The following is a 21,224-nucleotide window of genomic DNA, read 5'->3' as shown; positions in this document are numbered from 1 at the left end:
ATTTCATAGGGTGCCAAGACTCTCATGTTGAAATTAAGTATTGGATGCCCATTTCTTATTTCCACTATTTTATTTGTCAAATGAAAATCTGGAATTGAAAAAAGAGAGCGTCTGCCAAGACACTGGTTCAGGCTCAAAGACTACTGTTCTAGATTGAAAACCAAAGTCCTCATCAAACTGTGCAAACCAAAGGAGAAACTGAGTTGTTATGAGATACAGAAGGTATCTCATACAGAAGATGGAAAGTTTAGTACACAACCTGGTATATGATGTAGAGAAATCATCTAGCTGCTAGGCTGGGCATGGTGGCTCATGCCTGTAATCCCACAAATTTGGGAGGGCGAGGCGGGTGGATCACAAGGTCAGGAGATGGAGACCATCCTGGCTAACATGGTGAAACCTTGTCTCTACTAAAAATACAAAAATTAGCCGGGCGTGGTGGCAGGCACCTGTAGTCTCAGCTACTCGGGAGGTTGAGGCAGGAGAATGGTGTGAACCTGGGAGGCGGAGCTTGCAGTGAGTTGAGATTGGACCACTGTATTCCAGCCTGGGCGACAGGGCAAGACTCTCTCAAAAAACAAAAGAGAAATCATTTAGCTGCTATACACACAAGTACACGTTGGTACTTCATTTGTCGGGAGAAGGGTTTGGGGTCTTGGAATTTCCCAAATCAGATAAAATCAGGACGTGCTGATCGCCACGGGACAAGCCAGCATTTTCTTCCTTTGGGTTCCCTCCAACACATCTATGGGGATTTACTGGAAGGACTTCTTTGGCTTTAGAATGCAAAAGCAATTTATAAAGTATGCCTTGAGAGCCTCCAACAGATTGTTATAATGTGGAAACTAAAAATGAAAAATATCTCATATCTTTGAAAACTTCATTTTACCCACAGCAACAGTTTTATAGTTCAAGGTTTCAAGGTCATGGGAAAGGAAGACGAAAGGTAAAAGGGAAGTAGTTATTTGTTTGCAAGAAAACATTTTTCCCCTTACTTAGGACCTTGAGGACCCCAGCTGCCTCACACCTTTCATTTAAAAATCCTCAGTTCTGGCCGGGCGCGGTGGCTCACGCCTGTAATCCCAGCACTTTGGGAGGCCAAGGCAGGTGGATCACGAAGTCAGGAGCTCGAGACCATCCTGGCTAACACGGCGGAACCACTAAAAACACAAAAAATAGCCGGGCGAGGGCCGGGCGCAGTGGCTCAAGCCTGTAATCCCAGCACTTTGGGAGGCCGAGACGGGCGGATCACAAGGTCAGGAGATCGAGACCATCCTGGCTAACACGGTGAAACCCCGTCTCTACTAAAAAATGCAAAAACCTAGCCGGGCGAGGTGGCGGGCGTCTGTAGTCCCAGCTACTCGGGAGGCTGAGGCAGGAGAATGGCGTGAACCCGGGAGGCGGAGCTTGCAGTGAGCTGAGATCCGGCCACTGCACTCCAGTCTGGGCGACAAAGCGAGACTCTGTCTCAACAAAAAAAAAAAAAAAAAAAAAAATAGCCGGGCGTGATGACGGGCACCTGTAGTCCCAGCTACTCGGGAGGCTGAGGCAGGAGAATAGTGTGAACCCAGGAGGCAGAGGTTGCAGTGAGCCAAGATAACGCCACTGCACTCTAGCCTAGGCGACAGAGCGAGACTCCGTCTCAAAAAAAAAAAAAAAAAAAAAAAAAAAAAATTCCTCAGTTCTAGCTAGGTGTGGTAGCTCACGCCTGTAATCCCAGCACTTTGGGAGGACAAGGCAGGAGGATTGAGCTCAGGAGTTTGAGACCATCCTGGCGACATGGCGAAACCCTGCCTCTATGAAAAAATACAAAATTTAGCCAGGCATGGTGATAGTTCTGGCTACTAAAGAAGCTGAGGTGGGACGATTGCTTGAGCCCAGGAGGTTGTACAGTGAGTCGTGACTGTGCCATTGCACTCCAGCCTGAGTGACAGAGTGAGAACTTGTCTCAAAACAAAAACAAACAAAACAAAACCTCAGTTCTGCCTTCTCAGAGCGAATGAGCAAGTGCCAACATTTGTAAAGCGGGCTACCTTCATCTGTTTCTTTCCTCCTTGTCCCCAGCTTGCTGAGTTGTGGGAGGAGGCACTGCCCTGAGAGCCAGCGGTGTTCCAGACTCCTCCATCCTCCTCCTCTTCCCAGCTGGGGTGACGAGTTCCTGTGACTGGCCCGTCACTCTCCCCCCAGCCGTCTTGCATAGATTTGGAATCTTTAAGGAAAGAATGAATTAACTCTTTGCAACAGCTATATAAAACAATCATCAGAATAGTAATTCCTTGCAGATGCAGCATTTTAGTGTCTTTGTAATTTTATCTACTCCATCTACAATGGCAAGGCAAATATTATTACTCATTTTGTAGAGAGCAGGAAACTAAAACCCATGAAGTTTCAATGATACACAGAAAGTTAACAAACCATAGAACCAAGACCTCCTGATTTCTGGATCAATGCTTTTTTCCTTGCACCAAGTTGGACAGGAATTTCAAAACTGAAAAGAACTTATCACAACATTCCTGGCAAGAAATTTCAAATCTCAATTAAGAGAAATCTGTTCCTCTTAATGAACATACTTTACTGCAGCCCTGGTTTTATCCTCCATTCAGTATGTACTTTATATACAATGGACGAGGTATGATATAAATACGAGGTATGATAAATAAATACGAGGTTCGATAAAGGACAACTGTCTAGCTTGCTTGGGGTGAAGCAGAGACAAATAGAACATGAAAAGGGGGAACATTTTTCATAAGATTTTGAATATCAGAATTATGGTGAATGAAGAAAAATTCACATATAGCCACGGAAATCTAAAATGTATTAGAATTATGTACTTGAAATGTATTAGATACTAAAGAGGCAAAGAATATATACATAGTGGTTTTGAAAAGACAGGAGGAGAAAATGTGGAGGATAAGGAGAGGAAGGGAGAAAGGAAAGCAGAGAGAAATCCAAGAGGCTTTAATATTTGAGGAAGTGGGACATCAGTATCCCATTCTAAACAAAGATCTTTAATTTGAAGACTGGAATAAGTCCTTAATTCCCTCCGAAAATACTGTGCAGAATCAAAACATACCTTGCAGTAATAATACTGTATAAAATGATAAAGAAAAGGAAATATATTCTCCTGCCTGGAAACTTCCATCTGCACCTCTGCTTTCCCACATGACAGGACATTTATGAAAGTCTTCTGATGTGTACATAGCTTTATATGAAGAGTTTAAGGGCAGATAATTGGCTCTTCCAGGCCTTTCCTTGAATGACAGCTGCCACCCTGTAGGATCAGTCCTATGATAGCCAAGTAGGTTCGTGCCAAGTACATAAGGCACAGGGCAATTAATTTCTTCTAACTGTGGCATCTCATCCCCCAGCAAGGCCCAGGTAAATCTGACAGTCTCCCAGTGGGGTTCATTGTAGCCACAGGAAGGGGCTGTATGCACAAGGGGGAGGGTTGGGATGCTCCTCTTCCTGCTGCTGGAAGTGCTGCTGATAACCAGGACTGCTGCCTCTGTATACAGGATTATAAATTTATACAATACCATATTTGTGATTTATATTATACAAGCATACAAGCACAGGCTTCATACCATCCATCCACTGACAAGCAACAGGAGTTAAAAACCCAATATAAATAACACACTGACCCCTTTAGAAAAATGAAGACATGCAAGTGAACCTTTTTTTTAGAGAGGGAAGCTAAACTTCTAACAAATGTTTCTTATAGAAAGGAGAGGTCTAATTTTTAATCATAGGATTCATAAAATCAAATTTAAGACAGGCTAGAGGAGATCACAGGGTAACTGTCTCCATCAGCTGGTAGCCCTTTCTTCTGCATATTACACATTTAACTTACCCACAGAAAGGATGTGTGTTATAACTACAGACGATCCTGAAGAGTAGAAGACATTTTTAGAATCTGAGGAAAAGTGGTTTCGTGATACAAGAGAGGTGATCCTGGGGTTGGGAAAGACACATGAAAATCCTGAATATACTGGTAAAGGATCTCTTTGTGCCCAGGGTCTGATTAATGTCTTCCAATAGCATTTTGGATGTATTTCAAGTCTACTAGATTACATTTCCCATGATGATACGACTGATTTCACAATGGAAAGAATAAAACCAACATTTTCATGAAGCTAGCTATTTTAATGAAGTCGAGGAGAGTCATGAGTTTTAAAATGTAGTCAAGTTACTGCATATAAACACGTGTGAATTTCCAGAATAGAGCTAATGTATTCTTATATGGCACTTAAGAGTCCTGAATATCATATGATAAACTTAACAGAATTTATTTTCTTGTTTGAATTTTGGTCATTCCAGAAATGTTCATTATTTAGTCAAAAGATAATCCCTTAAATCTGCTACATGGTAGAAAAGAGATGTTGGAACATTTTTAAGAAAGTTACAAAAATAAGTGGAAACAGGCACTTGAATTCAGGAACAGCCAATGAGGCATTCCATAGCCTCAGTCCACAGAGTTCTGCTCATTACTGTGATACACATCGCCAGCTGGATCAAGTACAGCTTAGATTTTAGATTTTCAATGATTCTGAATAAGTGTGATGTTCTTCATTTAAAATACTGAAGTTAAATTTATGCCAGGTTCAAAAAATCTGAAATGGTCTTATGTGGAAGAAAAACGACAAAGGCAAAGGAAAGTGCAGAAGGATGAAGTCACTGGGCAGCACAGATCATATTCCACATGAAAAGCCAGGAACTTTTGCTTTAAATTGTACTAACAAACAAGTAGAAATGCAAGCTAGACATGGTGAGCACATAGTCACTGGGCTAAAAGCATCACATCAAAATTACAATTCTGTCCAGATACTAAATTTAAAACAACATTAGCTTATGATTTTTAGTTCACCTTAAACATTTTAAGAAACGCCAAGCCAAGCCACAACCGTTTGCTATTAACTAATTATTTAACACTCAAGGTCCTGAATCTCACTGAATCAACAGTTTAAAACTAAACAGCCCTCACCAAAATGTCAGATTCTCAAATCTGACATTTGACAAACATTTAACAAGGAATCCCGGCTGGGCACGGTGGCTCACGCCTGTAGTCCCAGGACTCTGGGAGGCCAAGGCGGGCGGATCACGAGGACAGGAGTTCAAGATCAGCCTGCCCAACATGGCAAAACCCCATCTCTACTAAAAATACAAAAATTAGCCGGGCATGGTGGCGGGCGCCTGTAATCCCAGCTACTCGGGAGGCTGAGGCAGGAGAATCGCTTGAAGCTGGAAAGCAGAAGTTGCAGTGAGCCGAAATTACACCACTGCACTCCAGCCTGGGTGACAAGAGTGAAACTCCATCTCAAAAAAAAAAAAAAAAAGAATCCCTCAAAAATGAAAAGCTTCACACTTACTAGGCTTCATGGCATTGGGAGCGTTGGCGGGCGTGTTCCCCCAGCCTGTGGTCGATGCTCCTGTATCATCCATCTCGCCCCACCCAGGACTGCTTTCATTTGGCTCACCCCAAGCGGAAGTACCATTATCTGGAGCAGGTGGTGTGCTTTTGCTCCAGACTATAAAGAAAGGAAATGTCTCTAAGAATCATTTGTTAAATGAAATGCCATAATATCCAGTGGGGTGAAGGTGGAGGGAACAGGCATGCCTATATTCTGTCGACAGAAATGTAAATAGATTCAACTTCCATGTGAGGAGCATTTGGCAATGTCACCTTTTAAAAAAATCTGATGCACACTAAACTTCTGACCCAGTAACTCCACTGCCAGGAATTTTTTTTTTTTTTTGAGACAGAGTCTTGCTCTGTTACCAAGGCTAGAGTGCAGTGGAGTGGTCATGGCTCACAGCAACCTCCACCTCCCAGGTTCAAGCGATTCTCCTGCCTCAGCGTCCCGAGTAGCTGGGATTACAGGCGCACGCCACCATACCCAGCTAATTTTTGTATTTTTTTTTTTAAAGTAGAGACAGGGTTTCCCCATGTTGGCCAGGCTGGCCTCGAACTCCTGACCTCATGATCTGCCTGGCTCGGCCTCCCAAAGTGCTGGGATTACAGGCATGAGCCACCATGCCCAGCCTGCCAGAAAATCATACTATAAATATACTTGTAAAAATAGGTGAAATTACATGTATAACAATACTCACTGCATCACTGATAGAAAAAAATGTGGAAACAACCTAAATATCCACCACAAGCAGACGGGTTAGACCAACTGTGGGTCACCCGTAAAAGAAATACTGGGTAAAGGCCGGGTGCGGTTGCTCATGCCTGTTATCCCAGCACTCTGGGAGGCCGAGGCGGGTGGATCTCCTGAGGTCAGGAGTTCAAGACCAGTCTGACCAACATGGCGAAACCCCGTCTCTACCAAAAAATACAAAAATTAGCTGGGCTTGGTGGCGCATGCCTGTAATCCCAGCTATTTGGGAAGCTGAGAAGGAGGCTCACTTGAACCCAGGAGGTGGAGGTTACAGTGAGCTGAGATTGTGCCACTGAACTCCAGCCTGGGAGACAGAGTGAGACTCCATCTCAAAAAACAGAAATACTGTATATGAAGCAATTAAACAGCAGACTATGTGCTAAAATTGAAAGCTATAAGTATAACGAGAAAAGCAAGGTGAAGAACAGTATACAAAGTACAATCCCTTCTCTATAAAAGTTCTGAATGAAGCACAAACTTCTAAGAGATAACCTGTGGGAAGAGACCCTAGGGGTTAAGATTCTTTTATTGATTATCTTTTGCTTTTCCACACAGTTTGAAGGTTTTTGCTATGTGGATAAAGTTTTTAAAAATTTTAGCAGGTTTTATTCTGGATGGGGAGCAAGCGAGAAATCTTCATTTCCTTCCTCATTCTTTTCAATACTTGAAAAAAGAATGAGTTAAAAGTAATCATTTTTCTAAGTGGCCACAAATGGATTAGCTGAACACTAGAGGTGTATTCTGAGAAAACTGATTCTTGGCTGGGAGCAGTGGTCATGCCTGTAATCCCAGCACTTTGGGAGGCTGAGGCAGGTGGATCACCTGAGGTCAGGAGTTCGAAACTAGCCTGGCCAACACGGTGAAATTCTGTCTCTACTAAAAATACAAACATTAGCTGGGCATGGCGGCAGGCATGAGAATCACTTGAACTTGGGAGGCGGAGGTTATAGTGAGTCGAGATCGTGCCACTGCACTCCAGCCTGGGCAACAGAGCGAGATTCTGTCTCAAAAAAAGAAAAAAAAAAAAAGAAAACTGAATCTTAATATTATGATTAACTAAAAAAAGACTAAAAGGTGCATCCCCCTTAATTTGTTGAACTATATGCTTTATAGGGACATTCAAGTTGACAATGACAAACTAAGAATGGCATCACCATTGCTACTTTTACCAGGTATGATGTTTCCTATTCAAATAGTGATGAAAGAAAGTTTAATTCTGGGCAACTGATTATCCTAACAATCTCTCTCTCTCTTTTTTTTTGTGACAGGGTCTCACTCTGTCACCCAAGCTGGAGTGCAGTAGTGAGATCATAGCTCCCGACAGCCTCCCATCTCCAGGGCTTAGGCAATCCTCTCACCTCAGTCTCTAGAGTAGGTGGGACTATAGGCACATGCACCACACCCGTCTAATTTTTAAAAAATATTTTTTGGAGACTGAAGTCTCTCTAGGTTGCCCAGGCTGGTCTCAAACTCCTGGGCTCAAGGGATCCTCCTGCCCCAGTCTCCCATAGTGCTGGGATTACAGGTGTGAGCCATCTCACTAGGCCTGAGATGACAATAACAATCTCTTATACAAAGTACTCTCATTCCAGAGGTCATCACTAAAAATCATCTGGAAAGAGACAGAAACCTTCCAGATACCAGCTTTGCTTCAGCATCATGATGGCCTCTGGAAAAACACAGGATATTTCCCTTTGCTGGGGAAAGAGAAGCAGAGATGTGTCCACGGGTAGAACCAGAATGGAAATCAGGTCTATTTCTGCTACTACTTTAATTCTTTATTTTAAAATCTAGAACATAGTTTGTTTGGCAAGATATGTCTTTTGGATTCTGCAGACCAATACAATTACAGAAAAATAATTCTGGGGACTGACATAGGGTTGTCATCTTTTCGTTTTGCCAAGAAAGAACATTAAAATGTACTACCAGCATCTGCCATCACTAGCATTTTATAAAAAGAGGTTCTGTCAGCAACAGAGTAGGAACTGTAGGAAAGCGTCTCAGAACAAAACTAAATTGAATAAATTCACCTAATAAAAATGCCTTGGTCTAGGATTTCTTTTCTTCATCAAAAGCTGCAAGAAAAAGCCACTGCTTACCTGATGCCGATTTACCGGTCATTGGGGTGGGCAGGTTTGGTTCTCGAGGTGCCGGGCCCCCTTGGGAATTCTTATCCCACAGATTCACATTCTTGTAGTTGTAACTGTTAGGGTCTCCCCATGCTGAAGTGCCATCATCAATGTCCATTTTCCGACTAATTGACTGTGGGGATGGCTCTTCCCAACCACTGGGTTCCTCATCCTTAGGGGTTGCAGGCTGTGGCCCGCTGCTCCAGCTGGAACTGGAAGGTCGAACGTTGCCTGGAGGTGGTGGGGGTGGGCCTCCCCACGAACCAGAAGCCTCTGGTTGTGGTGGCGGTGGCTGCTGTGGGGGCTGCTGCTGTTGGTGTTGTTTATTCCAGGAATTGGGCTGTCGGCCTGTCTCATTCCATGCTGGGGATCTTTTGCAATCCTCCCACCCACCTTTTGAAGCTAGGCTTGCATTGCCACCATTACCCCAGGTTCCGATTTCATTCTGCCCTCCTTCACCCCACCCAGACACAGGTTTACTTGCAGAACTTTCCCAACTGCTGTTTTTCGTCTGATCGACTTCCTCTCCCCAACCGTTCTTCCCAGAAGACCATCCTTGATTGGGCTGGCGTCCACCTCCCCACCCCTGATCCTTGCTGGGATTCTCATTCCAAGAGGAAGGTGTCTTTTCATCAGGCCGTCCTCCTCCCCAGTTGGAAGAGTTGTTGTTCTTGTAGTCATTCCAGCCTCCTGTGTTCTTGGGGTCTTTCCACTCTGTAGAGGCTGAGAGCTCCCCCCATCCAGACTTCATTTGATTGCTTTGGCTGGGTGCATCTCCCCAGCCCCCTGAGTTCTTGGTCTGTGTGGCAGCGCTCTCCCACCCCTCAGTTCCTTTGTCAGATTTCCCCTCAGGCCTTGGCACCTCTTCAATGTCCCACACTGTGTCCTGCTTAATTTGAGTTTGGCCCCAGCCAGTGTTTGAGAGCACCCTGGGGTCCAAATCAGTTCGGCTCAAAAGAGTCTGCAAGACAGCCTGACAATCAGGATGTGTGGGCCTGTATGACCGACGGCCAGAGTTATGACTGTCGCTACTTCCTGCTTTGTGGTTGCTTCCAGTGCTTTGACCTCCAACTTCACTTCCTGTGGAGCTGGAAGATCTTCCCCAACAGGGAGCCTGGGCATTGCCTTGGTTTTCAGGGAGGGGGTGGCCCTTTTGATTGTCCCATGCTCCAGTGCTAGAATTTGGTTGGTTTGGACCACTCCATTCTCCAATTTTCAACTCATCAGACCCAGTCGGCTGTTTCCATTCTCCCTGAGAGACCCCAGATGTCATTTTGTTCCCTTCACCCCATTTGTTGTCATTAGAGTCCTGGGGGCCAAAGTTCCAGGACCCACCCGTAGACCTGTTATTGTTGTCCCAAGAGTCATTTTTTGACCCAGTTGATTTCTGAACAGAAGCTCCTTTCCAGGAGTCCTCTCTCTCTTTTCCATTGTTCCCATTGTTTCCAGAATTGCTTTGTCCAGAGACTGTGTCAGTTCCAGAAGGCCCCCTAGCTGCACCCCAAGATCCAACACTCCCAGTCTTTCGATCTCCAGTGCTTTGTGAAGGGGCATCAGTGCTCCTGGAGGTGTTCCCCAAGCCCATTCCGAAGGGCATTCCCTTATTCTCCATGGGGTTTGGTGAACTTAAGTTCAAGGAGTTAGTGTTTCCATTTTTTGGTCCATCAGTGTTATGAATTTGAGCCTGTTCTCTGCCAGAGACAACAAAATTAACACCCGCATTTTCCATCTTTGACTGCTGTTCCCTGGATGTCTGACCTACTGTGCTAACCTGTGCACTGGAATTACTATTCTCTGCTTCCAATGCCCCTTTCCTAGAAGTTCCTTCTTGGACCAGTGCTGGCCAGGCAGATGGGTTGCTATTTGGGTTAAAGTTGCTGAAGCCAGAGCCAGGTCCAATTCTATCCTGACCACTCACATTCCTCCAATTTCCTAGTCCATTGTTGTTCTCTGTAGTTGAGTTGGAAGATTGAACAGATTTAGCCTTAGGGTCAGATTTCCAGACCCCAAGATTACATTCGTTCCCAGAACTTGCAGACTGGCACTGGCTCCCTTTTCCTTTGTTACTAGTGGTGCTTCCTGGCAGAGTGCTCTTCTCAGAGCCAGGGTTCGAGGCACTGTTGTTATCGGTGGTGTTTTCGGAAGAAGATTCAGTGTCTTTGCTGGCAATACAAGGCCACTCTTCCATGTCAGACCCGTCTACAATCACCTTGTCCCAGATGTGAATTGGGTTGGGGGAGGTGCCGTTGTTGGAGGAGGCTCCCGAGCCCCAAGTGGAATTTGCATAATTTGAAGCAGCAGCACCTCCAAGGGTTGAGTCTGGGGAAGAGATCATCTTATTAATCACAGCTTCACATGCATTCATTACCCATTAATCCCTCAAAGGGGCTCTCCTTTGAGCTCTGCCCTTAGGAGAGCTAATCACATGCCAGTTTCTCTCAATCCAGTTGCTTGTATCACAACTGTCTTAGTCATCTCTTCTTTTTCATTTGCCTTGTGTTATACCGGCTACGTCTCACTTCATCTCTCTCAAAACTACACCCTTTGCCGTTCCTGTTGACAGAGAAGGGCCTTCTTGTATTTTGGGACAAGGCAGTAGCAATGACACTCTAAACCTGCTCTGTATCTCCAGTCCACTCTAAACACCCCTGGCTGGAGCAATCTTTCTAAAGCACACCTTCGATTATATCACTGCTGTATGGAGAACCTTCAACAGTTCCTTAGTGCACAAGAATAAAGGTGAATTCCTTGGCCTCGAATGTCATCAAGATGCTCCATGACCTGGGACCAACCAACTTTTCTAGTCTTATCTTCTCCTGCTTCCTATGTAGATGTTAATATTCCACACTACTTGACATTCCACAACTCATGCCTTCTCACTCTGGCACCATTCCACGTTGGCACCTACTGTGTTTTCCTGCTGAATTCACACAGTGAAATTTACTCATCCTTCTGGGCCCAATTCAAGTGTCATTTCATCTACCAAGCTGTTTTCAAGCTCATCACCTGAAAATAATCTTTCCCTGTCTAGAGCCATTTTGCTCAGCATTGCGGCACCATGTTCACAACTTTCCTTCCCCATGTTAGCATCTTTGAGGCAGAGACTCTAACTTGCTAACGTTAGAATTCCACGCAGCAGCCAGCACAATGCTGCTGAGTAAGCATCTGCTGAATGATGGATGCCCGCTGAGCCACTGAGCTCGGTGCCCGGGGTGGGGGGGTGTCACACGAGTATGAATTAGGCAGAGTTCACAACCCCAAGGAACTTAATCTGATAAATGAGGCTGGCTCACCATATATTTTGGTGGAATTTACCATATTTGGTGGGAAAAAATGTTTTTAATGAGATCATTTCTTCTCGATTTACTTTGGCTTCTTTAACCAGGCAGCTTTTAATCAATTTGAAGTTGCAAAGTACTATACAGAGGCATAGAAAAATAAAAAGCGTAGAATCCCAAACTCTTGAAATTTAGGGGCCTCCTTGGTTTTAATAATGTGCACTCTGACTCACACTGGCCCCATGTCTCCACCTAGGCCTGGCTACACTGGGCTGCAGAAACTCCGCCCAACAGGGCCCGCCCCCTCACATGCTTCCTTTTGCAGCTGGTTAGGAGAGGCCAGGAAGGAAAGGCCATGGGTAGGGCTTATCTCTGCAGGAAGTCTGTGTCACCACGAGGTTTCTTTCCATCCTTACTCTGCACACAACAAGGTGGTGACCGAATTTTCTAGGCAATTATTTGTTCAAACTCAGAACTCCAATAAAGCATCCTACTGGTGACAACCATCAATCCATTGTCTTTGCCAATGCTTAATGGTATTCAAGCTCTGAATTTTAATATCACCCCAAAAGACATTTTAAGTTGAAATCTGTTAATAAACTTTAAAAGATATTTAGAATTTCTTAGCTGATAGTTGACTTAGTATTCATCTGTTAAAAACTCTCAAAACTTCTAGTAGAACCCTTCAGCTAAATCTCTCTTATTTCTACATACAGTTTTTAACAAAGCTCAAAATTCAGGGCCCTCAAAAGAAATACTGATTTTAAAAATCTAATTAAAAAGCTATAGAATAGTATTATTTTAGAATCCTCCCAAGATTCTATATTGCAATGTAGCAAATCATTTTCTCTATCCTCCTAGCATTCTGGAAACATAACACAGGCATCTAAAGATTCGCCTTCACACAAGCCCCGTGTCCAATTATGCCCTGAACACATATGACAGTGGAACTGTGGAGGTTCAAATTTATAACACTCTGGTCTGAGAAGGAAAAAAGGCCCCCAAAATAATGAGCATCAACAGCTAAAACAGCCCTCATGCCAAGAGCACACACTTATGGAACACTAACCCTCAGTTCCAAGAATCACCAATACACATCACATACTAGGATCCTCTCTCATCTTTTGACTAATCCCAGTGGTTTATACAATTAATGGCTCTCCTGGACTTTACATTAAGCAATGCAAACAAAGTGCTCTCTGTCTGTCAAGCTGCCATGCATTCGATTCACAGCGTGCCTTACCTGGCGCAGTCCCACTCTCACTCTGCAGCAGCGCTCCTGTCACTTGTGCGTTGTTTGGGTTTGCTCCAGGTGCTGTGCAGGGAGGAGGCCCTGCCCCACCCCCAAGGAGCATGCAGGACGGTGGAGGGGGCTGCCCACGTTTTAGTAACACTTTGTGGTCCTGCTGGCAACGGAATCGCGGCGGCACCTCCCGAGGCATGTAGCGGGCGGCGCTTGGCGGTTGTCCGTTCGGCACTGCCACCCTTTTGGCATTGTTGCCACCATTGACTGGTGGCGATGGAGAGCTGCCAATTGGGCTGGCGGCCGTTGGTTGGCTTAAACTTGGTTTCGTCACTTCGGGCACTAAAAGAGAGGGGTTGGGAAACAGTCTTTGAAATACATCAAATACATTTTTTCTAAAACTTTAAATAATTTTATTATTTTATTGAGAGATGGAGTCTTGCCATGTTGCCCACGCTGGTCTCGAACTTGGGCTCAAGGGATTCTCCCACCTTGCCTTTCCAAAGTGCTAGGATTACAAGAGTGAGACACTGCGCCTGGCCAAGATTATTTTTTATTATTTTATTATTATTTTTTTGAGATGGAGTCTCACATTGTCGCCTAGGCCGGAGTGCAGTGGTGCAACCTCCGCTCACTGCAACCTCTGCCTCCCGGGTTCAAGCGATTCTCCTGCCTCAGCCTCCCAAGTAGCTCGGATTACAGGCGCCTGCCATCACAACCAGCTAATTTTTTGTATTTTTAGTAGAGACGAGGTTTCACTATGTTGGCCAGGCTGGTCTCAAACTCCTGACCTCGTGATCCGCCTGCCTTGGTCTCCCAAAGTATTGAGATTACAGGCATGAGCCACTGCGCCCAGCCTATTTTTTATTTTTTTTTGAGATGGGGTCTTGCTGTATAACTCGGGCTGGAGTGCGGTGATCTTGACTTGATGCAACTTCCACCTCCAGGGCTCAAGTGATCCTCCCACCTCAGCCTCCTACGTAGCTGCGACTATAGGCATACACCACCATGCCAACTAATTTTTTTTTCCTCTTCTAGAGACAGGGTTTCGCCATGTTGCCTACCTAGGCTGGTCTCAAACTCCTGAACTCAAGCTATTTACCCACCTCGGCCTCCCAAAGTGCTGGGATTACAGGTGTGAGCCACCACACCTAGACCCTGGCTAAGATTATTTGTAAGAAAGCTTACATGGTACCAATTCTAACAAAGTCACTTCTCCTTTCACTCTACTCTCAAGGGACATAGTTATTCCAAATTCTCCACCATCTCTTCACAGTTTACTGAAGGCAGGATGAAGGTGGCGGCTAATAGTGACATGAATTTAAACACAGCAAGATCATGGAATACATTCCATCAATTAAGGGGGAGATGGAAGCGATCATCATTCACTCCCCCAAATCAACAGTGGAATTAATGCCCTGGAGTGCTGCCTAGAAGAGTTAAATGTCCATGGCAAAGTCCTTGGGAAAGGGTTCAAGCCTCAGTCCAAGGGTCCCTTCCTTTCATCCACATTCTTTTTTTTTTTTTTTTTTGAGACAGAGTCTCATTCTGTCACCCAGGTTGGAGTGCAGTGGCATGATCTTGGCTCACTGCAAGCTCTGCCGCCTCCCGGGTTCACAACATTCTCCTGCCTCAGCCTCCCAAGAGGCTGGGACTACAGGCGCCTGCCATGACACCCAGCTAATTTTCTTTAGAGATGGGGTTTCACCGTGTTCGCCAGGATGGTCTCGATCTCCTGACCTCGTGATCCGGCCGCCTCGGCCTCCCAAAGTGCTGGGATTACAGGCGTGAGCCACCGCGCCCGGCCCTCATCCACATTCTTAAAAGATCTACCCCTGAGTAACCTTTCTTGAAGTCCCCGGCCTAGGTGAGCTAAACATTCTTCCTAAGTGTTCCTGGAACACATCATCCCGCTCTCTCTACCATGAAAATTCTCCATTCAAAAGTCCATCTATCTCTACCACAGAAATTCTCCATTTATAAGTCCCATCTCTCTCTGCCACAGAAATTCTCCACTTACAAGTCCTTCTCCCTCACCAGGCCATGACTTCCTGAGGGCAAGGACCTATCTTTCATCTTTTCTTTTTTCCTTAGGGCATGGCACAGAGTAGACTCTTACAAGAAACTCCAGGTCTGGAAAACTCAGCTTGGTTTTGGTTTCTACAGCTACCTGGACTCAAAGACTTGCACCGCTCTCTGTGTAAATACTAGAAATGTTACAAATCTTTTTGCTTTTGTTAAATGTAAATACTTCTTCTATTTACTTTAAATAATTCGATTTTTTGACCTCAATTTTAAAAATGGCCCGCATACAGTGTGGGAATGTCGGGGCAACCATGAAGCTGCACTCTGCCAGATCCTCTGGCTCTCCCCTTGAACCTACAGAGAAGGCTCTCTGAGATCTGCACCTCCCTCACTACATGCTGCCAAAAGATCACTACCCTCTCCATAAACTCTGCCTGGCAAATAGAGGCTGGAAGTCGTACAGAAATAATCATCAAGCCTGATAGTTCAGATGATTCTGAGGCCCAAGTCCCTGCCTCCCAGGGTAACGTCAGGGCCAGCTCTGCGGGTAACGCTGCTTTGACTGCTAAAATGATGCTGGGCCAGCATGTCGCTTGTTGAACTGGCTCCTTTATGAGAGAGATACAGCATCATCAGAAATCAGGCGGCCCAATCTATGCCACTACCGGACATTAACACACTGTGGGTGACAGGAAGTGCCTGCAGCAACTTCCAGGTGACCCCATGTCTAACTTCAGCCAATCACAAGGCAGCACCAGGCATCCCAGTAAGGGGAGGGGGAGTGGAGGTCACAGGATCCAAAATCTGATAAGCATAATAAATGTGTGACTTAAGAAAACAAAACTAGGCCGGGCGCGGTGGCTCACGCCTGTAATCCCAGCACTTTGGGAGGCCGAGGCGGGCGGATCACAAGGTCAGGAGATCGAGACCACGGTGAAACCCCGTCTCTACTAAAAATACAAAAAAAAATTAGCCGGGCGTGGTTGTGGGCGCCTGTAGTCCCAGCTACTCGGGAGGCTGAGGCAGGAGAATGGCGTGAACCCGGGAGGCGGAGCGTGCAGTGAGCTGAGATCGCGCCACTGCACTCCAGCCTGGGCGACAGAGCGAGACTCCGTCTCAAAAAAAAAAAAAAAGAAAGAAAACAAAACTAGTCGGCTGGGCGCGGTGGCTCACACCTGTAATCCCAGCACTTTGGGAGGTCAAGGCAGGTGGATCACAAGGTCAGGAGTTCGAGACCATCCTGGCCAACATCGTGAAACCTCGCCTCTACTAAAAATACAAAAGTTAGCTGGGTGTGGTGGCGTGCGCCTATAGTCCCAGCTACTCAGGAGGCTGAGGAGAATTGCTTGAACCTGGGAGGCGGGGCTTGCAGTGAGCCGAGATCCTGTCACTGCACTCCATTCTGGGCCACAGAGCAAGACTCCGTCTCAAAAAACAAAAAAAAAAAAAAAAGAAAGAAAATAAAATTAGTCATTATCTAATATTCATGACCTATAATAGATGGATACGTAACTGGTAAATGAATGAATGAAGATTATTTAATATTAATTTTCTATCTGTTATTGGCGGATTCTATAGCATAGGGCATTCGCAATCCCCTTTTATCTTATTATGAGAATAAACAAGAAGTTGGCAGAGACTGGAGAAATTCATCCAAACTGGTTTTTAGGACAGAAAGAGCTATGTTTCTGTAAGGCTGCCCTTCTATAAAAGGTCTAGAATCTTCATTATAAGTTAACCAGGTCTACTACATACTTTTAACTCAATCCAGAAAAACAAGACAAGACAGAGTAACCTGCAGGACTGAATGCTGAACTTCAGTTTGACTCACTTTAAAACATTCACAGCACTGTTTCAACCGAAGAAATTTGGTAGGTATCACGTATCATGTAAGATTCCTTGCAAAAGTTCCTCAGGGCACTTTCCCACCACATCAGAGACAGAATGGATTGTAAATGATAAAGTCATTATAAAATGGGAACACACCTCAACCACTTTCCTCCCAATACAGTGTGCTCTGGCCCAGGAGATTAGTCATTCAAACTCCAGGACATCACGTACAAATAGGTCAAAGTATAAAAAGAAGAAAAACAAAACCTCCAGGAAACAGTCAGAAAACGCCCAAGACACCACCTTAGTCATAGCAAACTGTGTTTCAGCACCTGAGTGAATTCTTACTCTATTTTTAAAATCACACCTTTCTGTGAATCCAAGAACGTTAAGCCTTTAAAGGCCAACCAGAATTGCCGGCACTAATTGGAGAGCAATGCAGCTTTTTAGGCAGGAGGTCTGATCCAAATTGACTCCCAAAGTCCAAACTTAAGACATCAGAATCTGTGTGTGTCACCCATCATCATGGTCCAGAATGTTAGACGATAAAGGGCAAGAGAAGCTATTGTTAAGTCTGAATATGTTACTTTTCAGGCTGTCTCTTTTCTGAATCTTAAGGATTTGTAAGTTGTGCAAGTTTTTCTAAAGATGAGCTGTTCAAAGTAAGGGCATAGTTTCTTAATTTCCAGAGGAAAGGTTTGTGGCTTAAACATGATCTCAGTACTACAGGGAAATAAAAACATTGTGGGGGTGGGGGGAAGCTATGTATCCTATTTTCTAATTTCCATTCATTTACTTTTTTTTTGTTTTTTGAGACAGAGTCTTGCTCTGTTGCCCAGGGTAGAGTGGAGTGGCAGGATCTCAGTCTGCTGCAACCTCCACCATCACTTGGGTTCAAGCGATTCCCCTGCCTCAGCCTCTGGAGTAGCTGGGATCACAGGCGTATACCACCATGCCTGGTTTTTGTATGTTTTTTGTATGTTTAACAGAGACGGGGTTTCACTATGTTGGCCAGGCTGGTCTCGAACTCCTGACCTCAGGTGATCTGCCTGCCTTGGCCTCCCAAAGTGCTGGGATTACAAGCGTGAGCCACCGTACCTGGCTGGTCATTCATTTACTTTTTTTTTTTTTTTTTTTTTGAGACGGAGTTTCGCTCTTGTTGCCCAGACTGGAGTACAGGAGTACAGTGGCGTGATCTCGGCTCTCTGTAACCTCTGCCTCCCAGGATCAAGCAATTCTCCTGCCTCAGTCTCCCAAGTAGCTGGGATTACAGGTGTGTGTCACCATACCTGGCTAATTTTGTATTCTTAGTAGAGACGGGATTTCACCATGTTTGCCAGGCTGGCCTCAAACTACTGATCTCAGGTGATCCACCTGCCTCAGCCTCCCAGAGTGCTGGGATAAAAGGCATGAGCTACCGTGCCTGTCCCTCCATTTACTTTTAAGAACCATTGAATTGAATCTCCTCCCCTTCCTCATCCCATTTATCTTATTCCATTCTTGCATCTCACAGTTTAAACTTCTAATTGCCCCTATTTCTGAAAACTCCAATTAGATGCTACTTTTTCGGATAAAAGGGCTCTTTAAGAAACTTCCGAACCAGGCAGGGTTCTGAACACAGCAGCTGCACAGAACTAGTACAAACTATTATTTCCTTTAACTATCTCAATGGTATCAAACATAAAAAAGAATGACCTAGAAATGTTTTTAAAGTAGTAGCTAAAATACAAACAAGGCCTAGAAAAGACATTCTAGGCTGAACATTTTAAATCTGATGACACGCAGTGAGCGGTCAACGTGTACTGAACAATTTTCAGTAACCTCTCAGCACTGCCTCTATTTCTTTACCTTCCACTCCCTCCTCAACCCAACACACACTGGCTTTTGCCTTAAACATCTCCCTGCAAGCTTCTTTCCCCATAAGTCACTAGTGATCTTGGTTGCCAGTCTAACCAGCCCGCTTTAGACCTTTTCTTCTTTGATTTTTCTGCAGCTTCTGACACCACTCATCATTCCCTCCCTCCTGTTTCTGTGAGACATGCTCCAGCTAGCTCTTCAGCTTTTCCCTTCCTCTTTCTGTGTGGGCTTCTCCTACTCTTGATCGGGGGGATCAGCAAACTTTCTGTAAAGAGCCAGATAGTAAATACTTTAGGGTTTACTGGCCATATGGTCTTCATCACAACAACTCAACTCTGCACTTGTGGGGCCAAAGCACCATAGACAATGTGTAAACAAATGAGTGTGGCTGTGCTCCCATAAAACTTTATTTACCGACAGTGAAATATGAATTTCCTGTCATTTTCACATGTCATGAAATACTGTCCCCATTTTTTCTCCAATAATTAAAAAAACGTAGAAAATATTCTTAGCTCATGGGCAGTGCAAAAATAGGCAGCGAGGCCAATTTTGTCCACGGTCATAATGGCAATGCTGGCTTTTGACTGGCGAATAGCAAATGAATTTGGCCATAAGTAGTGGCTTAAAAACAAAACAAAACAAAATCAATGTGACGATAGGGCCTGCACCCTTTCCACATTTCAGTTCCTTGAGTACAAATTCTTCCATGCTCAGGCTTTAACTACCACTTACCATCTTTCCCTTCCTCTCAAACTTGTTTCCTAGCCCCAATCCCATTTCTTCACCCTCAAAGAATGAACTTATCACCCAACCAGCTGCTCAAGTCAGAAACCTGCTTCGTATCTTAGACTTCTCAATGCCCCCCACCCACATTATCATTATCCAATCAATAGTAAGTTAAACTAAAGCCTCTCTCAATTCCTTCCTTCCCCTTTACCATCACTGCTCCTAATCAGGTTCAAGTCCTCATTACCTCCTGTTTGGACTATTTTCGTGCCAATTTATCGGAGCCACATGTCTTGTAATACCTCACATTCATTCACTCTCTCAGAGGCAGCCAGTTTCATCTCTGAACAAGTGGCTTCCCACCACTGTGTTAGAACACACAGGTGTTTCTACAAGGTGTGAGGGGTGCTGTAAGTAGTTTATAAATTATTTAATGGAGGGGACCCCTCCAATAGTAATAAATGACTCAAGGTTATCCTGTACTCACTGTACTATGTCTTCTGAAATAGGCTCAAAACAAAGAGTGGTAGCTAATGTCCTGCGATGGCCCATAACCCCAGGTATGCTGATGGAGAAGGTGCTGCTCTCAGCTGTGTCCCAGTGGTAAAGGACAACACCTAAAAAATTGAACTTCTACTGAGCTAGAAGCTTTTCCCTGTTGGCTTTGACTCACCATTGGTGCTATTTGAAGAATAAGCTTCACTGAACAAAATATCTAACAGATAACTACCAAGGAACTGTTAAGTGTCAGGCACTAGAGTCCTTCAAAGTTTTGAAGACAGTTACCTGAGGTTCCCCAAGCAGGAAGCCTTGCTCTGGGAGCTCAATGAGCCCAGGTGTTTAAACATTTCTGAGTTGACAAATTCCTTATCCAATCTGGCTTGAACTCCACATGGTCCATGGAGGTTGCTCTCTGTTCCTTTTCATAGTGTGGTGCAAGAAGTGTAAATCCCTTCCTGGATAGTGTATGTCTATTAATGCAGGGTTTTTTTTTGTTGTTTTTTGTTTTTCTTTTGAGACAGTCTTGCTCTGTTGCCCCAACTGGAGTGCAATGGCATGATCTTGGCTCACTGCAACCTCAACCTCCTGGGTTCAAGCGATTCTCCTGCCTCAGCCTCCTGAGTAGTTGGGACTACAGGCGCCCGCCACCACGCCTGGCTAATTTTTTGTATTTTTAGTAGAGATGGGGTTTTACTGTGTTAGCCAGGAAGGTCTCCATCTCCTGACCTTATGATCCACCTGCCTTGGCCTCCCAAAGTGTTGGCATTACAGGCGTGAGCCACCGCGCTCGGCCTACTAATGCAGTTTAAGGTCATCTTATGCTGATACACTCTCATTAAAGCCAGCCATCACTCTAACATCTTTTTTTGGTTTGTTTTCAATTGAGACAGGGTCTCGCTCCATTGCCCGGGCTGGAGTACAGTGGCACAATTATGGCTCACTGCAGCCTGGAACTCCTGGGCTCAAGCAATCCTCCTATCTCTGCCTCTCGAGTAGCTGGGATTACAGGCCTGTATCACGGTGCCTGGCCCCTAACATCTTTTTAACAAGGCTAAATTTATATGTCCAACCTCCTCTATTACATAGTCTATGCAATTGGGCTTTTTAATCCTAAACTTCATCCCTGTTAAATCTGAATGATTACATCAATTCCTCAAACTCTTTCAGTTCTACTCTAAAATCCAACGAAGGAGGATATTAGCTTCTACCTTAAGTGCTTTCTATTATTTGATACCTGGGTAGCAGGCCAGCTCTAGCCTATGTCTTCACATAACCTCCACTTGAAATCTCTATCCTATTCCTCTGCAGAATTTTCACAATTTTTTTTTTTAATGGTGGAGAATACAGGAAGAATATATAATGAATGCACTACTACTCTGAAATACAGAAAAATCTCACTTCGGTCCTCTATACAACCAGGGACTTGGTACCAACGGTCTTTTCTTTGTGCTTCTAGCAACTGTTGGGGAAAGAT

At 44.7% G+C, this 21,224-nt stretch overlaps 1 protein-coding gene across 12 annotated transcripts in view; it reads right to left on the bottom strand.

The window, feature by feature from the left end:
* The window catches only part of LOC105464406 (trinucleotide repeat containing adaptor 6B), a 298,465-nt gene that overhangs the window by 59,368 nt on the left and 217,873 nt on the right, over positions 1 to 21,224 (bottom strand). For 9 of the 12 annotated variants that reach the window (XM_011712269.3, XM_011712270.3, XM_011712268.3 and 6 more), the window contains 4 exons: positions 12,812 to 13,153; positions 8,261 to 10,609; positions 5,367 to 5,525; positions 2,034 to 2,209 (listed from right to left, as the gene is read on the bottom strand). In XM_011712269.3, the coding sequence (XP_011710571.1) occupies positions 2,034 to 2,209; positions 5,367 to 5,525; positions 8,261 to 10,609; positions 12,812 to 13,153 (3,026 nt within the window). The remainder of the gene's footprint in view (positions 1 to 2,033; positions 2,210 to 5,366; positions 5,526 to 8,260; positions 10,610 to 12,811; positions 13,154 to 21,224) is intronic. The other 3 variants (XM_011712278.3, XM_011712280.3, XM_011712281.3) reach the window with 1 other exon arrangement.

The sequence above is a fragment of the Macaca nemestrina genome, chromosome 15, assembly GCF_043159975.1.
Source record: "Macaca nemestrina isolate mMacNem1 chromosome 15, mMacNem.hap1, whole genome shotgun sequence".
In the NCBI taxonomy this organism is placed as follows: Eukaryota; Metazoa; Chordata; class Mammalia; order Primates; family Cercopithecidae; genus Macaca; species Macaca nemestrina.
Note: the sequence above shows the minus strand (reverse complement) of the source record. Positions and strands in the feature narration are given on the sequence as shown.